Below are 8575 nucleotides of genomic sequence, written 5' to 3' on the forward strand. Positions count from 1 at the left end.
GGCGACCACACGCCACTCTGCGGCTTTCTTAGCATTTCTCTCTTCTATCGGCACCTTTGGGCACCGCCCGCTGGCGCCTCTCTCCCTCCTCTCCCCACCCCCTTTTCACTGATGCGCCGCTGTTGGTGGGGTGGGGGGGCGCCTATTCGTTCTCCTTTGCGACTGTCTCTTTCGCCTGCTTTGTTTTTTCCTCCATAAGGTGTGTTTACCTCCACGGTGCGCTGCACGCTCCTTGCTCGACGCCTTTGTTTTCCAAGGATGATGCGATGGTGTTTTGCGCAGATTCAGACTTCGTGTTTTCAGATTTCAGCCTCGTCGCCGTGCTTTGCGCGTGCTGCACAACATGCACCCTCTGCTTCACAGTAGTGGGCGTGTTGCTTCGCCAACTCTCCGCATCACTGTGGGCAAAATAGGCAAAGGAATTGTCGCCCCTTTGTCTCTTTCCTCTGGTGTGGAAGGGCGACCAGATTTGTTAGCACTCAAACTTCATTGCTCGCCTGACGCATGGGCGCATGTGCGTTTCTCCTTCGCCGTGTCTCTCCCCCCTCCCAATGTGTACGCTCTCTCGGCGCACAATCCGCTGTGCCTTATGTCTGCGGTATGTGTTGTGAGGCTGCGGGCTGGGCGCCCCCCCCCATTGCGATACACTACTCTCCTTTCATCCCTCTCCTTTTGTTGTTGTGGGCAGGGCGCTCCCTTCCGTGTTTCCTGTCCTGCTGTGTGGCCGCCACTGACGTCGGCGACGTGTGGTGGAAATATACGCGCTGTCACTTCTCTTCTCGATGAGCGGTATTTCTTGTGTGTCCCTTTCATGGCGGAATTTGTTGGCAGGTAAGGCGTTCGGCCATCTACCGCAGGATGACCAGCTCGGTCTCCTGTTGAACTGTTCTGTTCGTTCTCAGCCTTTCCACCACCTCCTCTCTTCTAGCGCGTTCCTTTCTTTTTTTGTTTCCGGTGGTGCCGCTGCCCTGCGCTTGTCCCTGTGACCCTTCTCGTCTCGCGAGTCAAACCGGAGCACAGCACACGTTCCCTGGTGCCCTACCTCTCCCTTCTCCAGAATCTGCATCTTCTCGCTGGCGGACTAGGGAAGAAGCTAACATGTTCAGCGAGTCGATCCTTGGCAGTTGGGAGAAGAGAAGTACGCGCACAATCTCAAGGCGCACCAGCTATGTTCTGTTGCTGCCTCAAGACTGTAGCTTCTTGTGACCCGCTGCCGCTTTCCACCACGACGCCTTTCGCCTGTATTTCCGTGGTGCCCTGCGTGCAGCTCCTCTTTGGTTCATCTGCCCGTCTCTCTCGCTCGCTCGCTCTCTCTCTGCGCCAATCTCTCCTGCTCGTGTGATCTCCGTGAGGGAGTGGCTGCTGCATAAGGAGTAGACGCGTCGTCTGCCCAACTCTCAGCCCCCCCCCCTTGTAGATGCACTCCCTTTACTTTCTACACCCCTTTTCCTGGTCGTAACTCAACTGGTCCAGATCTCTCTGATGCTCTGCTGTTCATGTGAGCGCATCTGTGTGCGTGGGTGGGTGGGTGGCCATGTCTGTGTAGTGCACCTCGCCTGTCGTCTGTTGCCTTGTCTTCTTCGCTCTTCATTCTTCCCGCTTAATGGTTTGGTCGGGTCGGCGTAGGGTCACAACGCCCTGTCAGAACGTCAAGAGAATCATTGCGTTTTTTTTTGTTGGTAGTGCAGCCATTTGGCGTGGGAACAAATCGCTCCCTGCAGCGCTCACCGACACCTCTCCAGGATGACCTCGTCGTGAGACGGCGGCAGAGGTCTCTGCGGAAGAAAAAAAGGAAGCGACTTTGAACGCTGCCCTTCCTTCGCCTCGCAGGCGTCCATGTACACTTTTCCTCGTCTCCCCTCTTCCAGACACCCTCCACCGGCTTCACCTCTCACAGCCACACACTGACACACATACACACACACACTTTCTCTCGGGTTTCTGCCTTACCGTCATTCATAGCTAACACTCGTTCCTCCTGCTAGGCATACACTCGCGCTAGTGTAAGCAGACACCAAAGAGGGCCGTACATATTTGCTTGTGTGTTGGGGAGTGCTTCCACTCTCGCCATTTCTTCGCCCCCGAGACACGCCTTTTCTCGCTTCAGGGCATTCCCACGCACCTTTGCAAAGCGGCACCCGTTTGTTGTTGTTATTGCTCGTTCGCTTCTTCGTATTGGTCACGCCTCTCCTCCCCACTTCCATCTCGACCCTTTTCAGTACGTGGACACTGTGTATCTCTTGACACCCCCCCCACCCCTCCTTCCCCTGTGAATTCGCTCTTGTTTGCTCCTTGATCGCCCCCCACCTCTCTTCCGCTCCAAGCCATGCTCCATTTCTCTTCTCCCGACGAACTGCTGCAGCATGTAGATTCACTCTCTCATCACCGCCGCTGCGCGACTCTCGTGGAGTTTGGCCGCTGTAGCATCACTGCGACCGAGCAAGAGTCAAGTGCTCTGCAGAGTATCATTACATCGCTCGGTGCGCCGTCGCAGGGGTACTACCATCACCTTCTTGCTGCCTTTGCGCTGCGTGGCGCTTTCGCAGAGGCTCGAAGAGTCGGGCGGGCCATGCCAGCCGCACTGCTAGCCACGGCATCTTCACTGCTGGAGGACTCGTCCCTCAAGGTGTCACAGCTGTTGATGACGCCTATGTGTATCTTGGCCCCTAACGGAGACCGGCAAACTGCAGCGATGACGATCAAGTTTTTACAGAGGGCTCGGTTCCCCCAGTTCAAGTGCCTAGTCAAGCGACTCGTTCGTGCAAAACGGACACAGTCTCTCCTGCAGCTCTACCAGGCGCACACAGTGACGGACCCCGCCAAGATGCAACTGCTCCTCGGCTCCCTGAGCCTGGAAGAACTCGAGAAGCTGCCGAAAGAAGAGCAGTACGCTCTTGACACCGAGTCGCTTCGCCTCTTGTGCCGTTATCATCCTCAGAGGGTAACGCAGTACTTGACGGCTCGGGTGCAGGAGCAGGTGAACCTCAGCTAGGCTGTGGATGCGGCACTTCAAGAGATGATTCAGAAAGCGCTCGCGTTTCTTGCTACTCACGGGGCATGGAAAGAAGGCCTATCCCTGTGGAATGCCACAGCGCACTTCGGTGTCTGGAGAGATGCACTGTCCATAACCAGCCACACCCCCCGCCGCGACCTCCTCATCGCCTCCCTCACCGCCGCCGTCCCCCTCTCCGAGCAGCCAAAGGGGGATCGACCTTGTAAAGCTGTCTGCCAGCATCCAGGCTGCCACATGGCAGGCGGTGCAGAAAGCGCGGGCAGCGAAAGAGGAAGCACACAGCCGCTCGCTGCGCCGCAACCCGCAGCTGCTCGCGGAGGCGAAGCTGCGCGACTGGTACGAGCAAGACGCGAACACGCTGTACCCGCGGCCGTGTGACGGCCTCAAGAACCTCCAGGCAACGGAGTGGATGCAGGCGGTGCGCTTCGGCGTTTCACAGCCGGCGCGGTACCTGCGCTCAAGTGCAGCATGCAAAGACGCGGGTGCAGGTAGCGGTGGTGTGCGCACAGACCAGAAGTCATACGAGACGATCACGGTGCTACAAGACGAGGACTGTGACCCTGCCAACATCCCGATCGGCTCCGCACATCCGCTCTTCGCGCCCGGTCTGCTGCAGCTGGAGCTGAACCCGAACGTCTCGAAGGTGGGCGGCAGCCGTGTTGATGAGTTGTTTGTGCTGAGCGAGCAGCGGAAAGAGATGCGTCGTGACGAGGAGGCCTTCTGGGAGCGTGTCGAGCTCATCCGCCGCAGCCAGCTTGCCACGATCCCTAAGGGTGGTGTGAAGCGTGGCTACGCGAACATGTCTGCCACGGTCCAAGACACCATCGAAGAGAAGGTGCAGCTGCGCTTTACACAGTGAGAAAAGGAGCGCTCGTGTGGTCTTTGGCGCGCTCCGTCCGTCTGTTGTTGTTTGGCACCTTCGCGTACCCGCGCGTGTGTCTGCGTGAGAGATAGAGAGGGTGGAGGCGCCCGTGTAAGGCACAGCCGTGCGAGACTAGTGCGTGCCGCAAAACTCGTAGACGGGACTCCAACGAGGGCCAGTCCGAGAGCGACGCACAGACGACTGCGTTCACATGAGGGAAGACAATGCGAAGGCTGGTCGGAATTGTGTGGTGGGGCGGGGGGCCTCATATATGGGGGCACCTCGCCAGATGGGACTGGTGCTCTCTTCCCTTCACTCCTCCCTTTCACTCTCCACCACCACCACCACCACCACCGCCGCTTCGCTGCGGCTCTCTCTGTGAGTGTGCCGCAGAATGAAATTGCTGTACAAAAAGACGGTGAAGCAGGACATGAGGCGAAAACTGAGGGGGGAGGGGGGAGGTGCGTCTTTGGATGGTGTGATTGACACGAACGGGTGCTTTCTTCACCACCACAGTTCCCCCCCCCCTCCCCTTTCCTCTACCTCAGAGTCGCAGGACCCCTGCGCTGTGGCAGTGCTTGCTTGTTTCCCCTACCTCCCCCATCTTTCCACCACCCACCACCACCCCCTCTCCCACATCGTCGCCTGTTTCGATCGACTCCACGAAACCTCCTCCCCAACACACCTCTTCTCTCACTTGTTCATACGCATTCACCTGCCCGCACACACCCTCGCGCACCCATGCGAACGTGATGAGCTGAGCAGGAGTAAAATACCGCGTTGGCAAGACGCAGGGCTTCTGTTTCGCTCCGCAATCAGCCATAGAGTCCTGTGTGAGGTGCGCGGTGAATGCAAGGAGAGCATCGATGAGAGAGCCGTGTAGCCTGATATCCGCTCTCTCTCTCTCCGACTCCGACTCGGTGACTGCGGGTGGACTGGTTGACTGCTCATTATCCTCAACACCGGCACTTTCTCCACCCTTGCTTGAGGCGCAGCAGCGCGCGAACGTGACCACCGACATCGCAAGGCGGCTTCGTCAGTGTGCAGCCTCGCCTGTCGTGCCGATCTGGGGTGGAAGAGGTCAGGGGCTGCGTGCTCAAGAGGGGAGGGAACAAGACACATCGGTACGCGGAGATGCACATTTCCTCGCGAAACCAGCGGCATTTTTACCTCGTTCCTTTCATTTTCCCTTGACACGCATCAACGGCGGAGAAGAGAGAGAGCGCACACACACCTCTTTCTTCTGCTGTCCCGTCCTCCTCTCCTTCTTCTTCTTCTTCAGTCGCCCCTATAGCGGCCCCTTCACTCCGCAATGCTGCGCCGCACGCCTCGCTGCTGCACCGACGTGCGGCATACGAGTGTGCCGTCGTTCATGCAGCACCCAGTCGAGATGGCCTTCTACTTCCCTCGCTTCCACCCCGACACGCATGTCAACCCTGCAGGTATACCGGAGCTGATCGACGCCGTGGGGCTCATGACGCGGCGATCTCGTGCGGATAGCACTGCATCCGCCGCCACCTCGGCCGCGGCGAGCGCCATGTCGCGTGCACTACCGCCGACCCGGTGGACAACGACCGTCTCAGCGACCGCGCAGCCCACAACGGATGCCTCTGTAGCCGAGGCGCAGAAGGACAGCGTGAAGAGTCTCTTGCTGCTGGAGCGCGGCATTGACATCTTGAACAGCGCCGGCGGGGTGCGTAGCCCCGCGGTGGCAAACCTCCTCCGCCCCCTCTACGCCGCGCGCTTTGAGGTGCTGAACGGCAGCGAGCACCTGCCGCGCTGCGAGTACGCGACACGGGTGCATGTCCACAAGGCCATCCTGCAGCAAGCCGCTCCGCTGCTCTACTACAACGACACGTGGGACAAGTCTGACGTGCACCAGGTCGACACAGCCTGTGTTCTGGTAGGCCACTTCATGAAGGCGTTCTGCGCGCTGCACCCGCAACCCTTCCACCCCCAGCTCGCTCCCGCGGCGAGTGATGGCGCTGGCTCATCCAAAGCGTCATCGACAAGGATGACTTCCGGCGGCAGCAGCAGCAGCAGCGTCGCCTCATCGTCCTCTCCACCACGGCCACCTAAAGCCATGTTCAACCCGGCCGAGTGGAAGATGCTCGTTGGTGACGACGGAGAAAAAGCATATCTGACACTGGCGATGGTGCAAGACCGCATCGAAGAGCTGCTGCGCCTCGCCACCGCGGCACATGACAAGCACGGCAGCACTCACCCGGAGCTGCGCTGGTTGCGGCCGAAGCTGCTCGTGCTGAAGGGGCTGCTCGCCATTCCGCTCACAGGGCACCTCCTCCACGCACAGCGGTACATCGAAGAGGCAGCCAACTACGTGGATGCGCTGACGAGGCGCAAGAACCTCCTGCTCGACGGACTGAAGGAGCGCACGCATGAGCCGGAGCTTGGGCTCTATATGCTGCTGCAGGCGGAGATCGCCGCCCGCGCCTTTGACTGGAATCTAGCGCCTGGCCACGTCGATGGTGATGTGGTTAACATGTTCACCGACGCTGCGGGCTACTACGCCGATCCGCCCAACACGACCCTGGACGGGGACGCCATCATGTCGGAGCGCAAGCTCCCTGAGCAGCGGTTTGAGGCGGAGGCGTACACGTGCTGCCTACGCAGCTACGCGGCCTTCCTGCTCGGCGCGCCACGCCCCAAGGCGGCGGCCACGCGTGACTTACCAGTGTTTCTCGCGAAGCAGCTCTTCTCGCTGAACCCGCTGCTCACTGTGGCGACACCGTCCTCGCTTATCTTTAGTGATGTGCGGAACGTGTTGGAGTTGCCGCTGGAGATGTGCCGTCGCCGCACTGGTGAGGCCCTCGATCGGGCCCTCAAACTGAATCGCATGCTCTACCCCGACTTCCGCCAGAACGCACCAGCGGCAGCGACACTCATGACGATGGCGTGCCTGTACGCTGACACACGCGACTACCTGTACGCCACAGGGCTCTTCGAGTCAGCGAGCAAGGCCGTGACGTACAACTTCGGCGGCACCTCGCTCGAGCACGTCTTCCTGCAGAAGCTCCGGTACGAGTTCCTCGCTGGTGTGGGGTCGGAGCAAGAGGCGAAGACCGCCTCGCACGAGGTGGTCCATCTGCTGAAGCGCATGGACGCGCTGCCGTGCTGATGTGCACCATGACCACGAACCTGGCTGGTCATTGTGGCAACGTAATGATAAGACGGAAAGGCAGAGGAGAGACCTGGAGAAGTCCCACCTCTCTCTCTCCCCCCCCCCTCCCTTGCACGTGTTTAATTCGCGTGCCTGTGCCATCACCAGCGGCTACCTCAGCCGCCGACCCCGCCCCGTCCACTACCCCCCAAGCCCACTCCTCTACCATTCCAGAGGGTATCATCCTTCGTGTTGCTTGTATTTCAGCGTTTCCTTTTTCGCTGAGGGAGGAGCACACCTCTGCGTGGGGAAGCCCAAGCAGCAGCCCGTCCCCACACACACACACACCTCACACCTCACACTACCCCTGCCACATGCCGAGGCACCCCTGATGGTGACAGGGTCTGGTACCTAAGACATGGGCAGGTCAGAGCGATGTAGAGCTGCTGATGTCGATGGTTGGGTATTGGAGGGCGTGGCGTCGGAGCGGCCTGCGACAGCCGACACGCTTGCGCCACCCATGCGACGGGCAGAGTGTCCGCGTGGCTCGGACGCATCGCACCCGGCCCTCGCTGTCTGCTGGTGTGGAGCGGGGGGCCTGCGCCACCACGAGTGGGATGCACCACGTGGCGGCCGGCATGGCGGGAGCGGCTGTGAGGCGGAGGCCGTGCTGGGATGGCTGAGTCGGCGCATTGCTGTTTGCACGCGTGTGTCTTACGGCTGCCTCGCACGCCACGCGACGGGCCCCTGATGGCAGGTCGAGTGGAGTGGGGGCGGTTTGGACCCCTGTTGCAGGGAAGGAGATGGACAAGTCGAGGAGAGACACACACACTGCGCACTCGTGACACCTCTTCTACTCCCCCCCCCTCTTCTCTCTCCCACGAGATTGAGGACATCAGCGCCTTTGAGCCTTTCCGAATTGTGACCGAGAAGAGAAAACGAGAGCGAAGATGAAGTGAAAATGAAAGTTGGCGCTGCTGAGGCTTCATTAGCGGAAAAGGAGAGGGAGAGGGAGGAGGGGGGCTGCTGCTGCGCAGGCACGTGTTCGTGTTTACCTCTCTCTCTCTCTCCGCCTGTGTGTCTTCGTCGAGTCTGGCGGCGGTGAGGCGTGGCAGGAGGTGGAGGTGAAGGCAGCGGAGCATTTTAGTCTGCGGCGTCTCTCTGTGGCTCTCTCTCGATCATTTTATGGGCTCTACTCCGTACATGCAGAAGAGGTGGTGATGCCGATGAGGAGGATAGCGGTGGTGGTGGTGGTGGTGTTACGCGTCACGGCAGGCTCGCGTTGTGCAGGCGCGCTGGTCGTTTATAGGCTCCTTCTGTTGTTCGCTCGCTGACGACCCACTCCGCGCTTTAACGGCCGGCAGAAGAGGAGGCGGAACTAATAAAAGTCGACAGGCGACGGCGACGCTGTACGCTATGTGGAGAATGTGTTTTATAGGGAAGGAAGGAAGGAAAGAGAAGAGAGGTGCTGAGTCTGAAGGAGCCGGGATGGATTTCCCCACCACCCGCACCCCGGGGGGGGGGCCGACAATACCTCTCCCTCTTTCAACGCCACTCACCCCTCCCACACACACACACACAC

The 8575-nt window shown here is 59.9% G+C and overlaps 2 protein-coding genes across 2 annotated transcripts; both read left to right on the forward strand.

The window, feature by feature from the left end:
• Positions 1-3422: 3422 nt before the first annotated feature.
• LBRM_03_0530 (conserved hypothetical protein) lies at positions 3423-3872 on the forward strand (the record flags this gene model as incomplete). The annotated part of the gene is made up of 1 exon (XM_001561593.2): positions 3423-3872. One exon carries the CDS (start codon positions 3423-3425, stop codon positions 3870-3872), a length of 450 nt encoding a protein of 149 aa, XP_001561643.1.
• Positions 3873-5187: 1315 nt separating this feature from the next.
• LBRM_03_0540 (conserved hypothetical protein) lies at positions 5188-7011 on the forward strand (the record flags this gene model as incomplete). The annotated part of the gene is made up of 1 exon (XM_001561594.2): positions 5188-7011. One exon carries the CDS (start codon positions 5188-5190, stop codon positions 7009-7011), a length of 1824 nt encoding a protein of 607 aa, XP_001561644.2.
• Between the last annotated feature and the right edge of the window lie 1564 nt (positions 7012-8575).

The sequence above is a fragment of the Leishmania braziliensis genome, chromosome 3 (assembly GCF_000002845.2).
Source record: "Leishmania braziliensis MHOM/BR/75/M2904 complete genome, chromosome 3".
In the NCBI taxonomy this organism is placed as follows: Eukaryota; Euglenozoa; class Kinetoplastea; order Trypanosomatida; family Trypanosomatidae; genus Leishmania; species Leishmania braziliensis.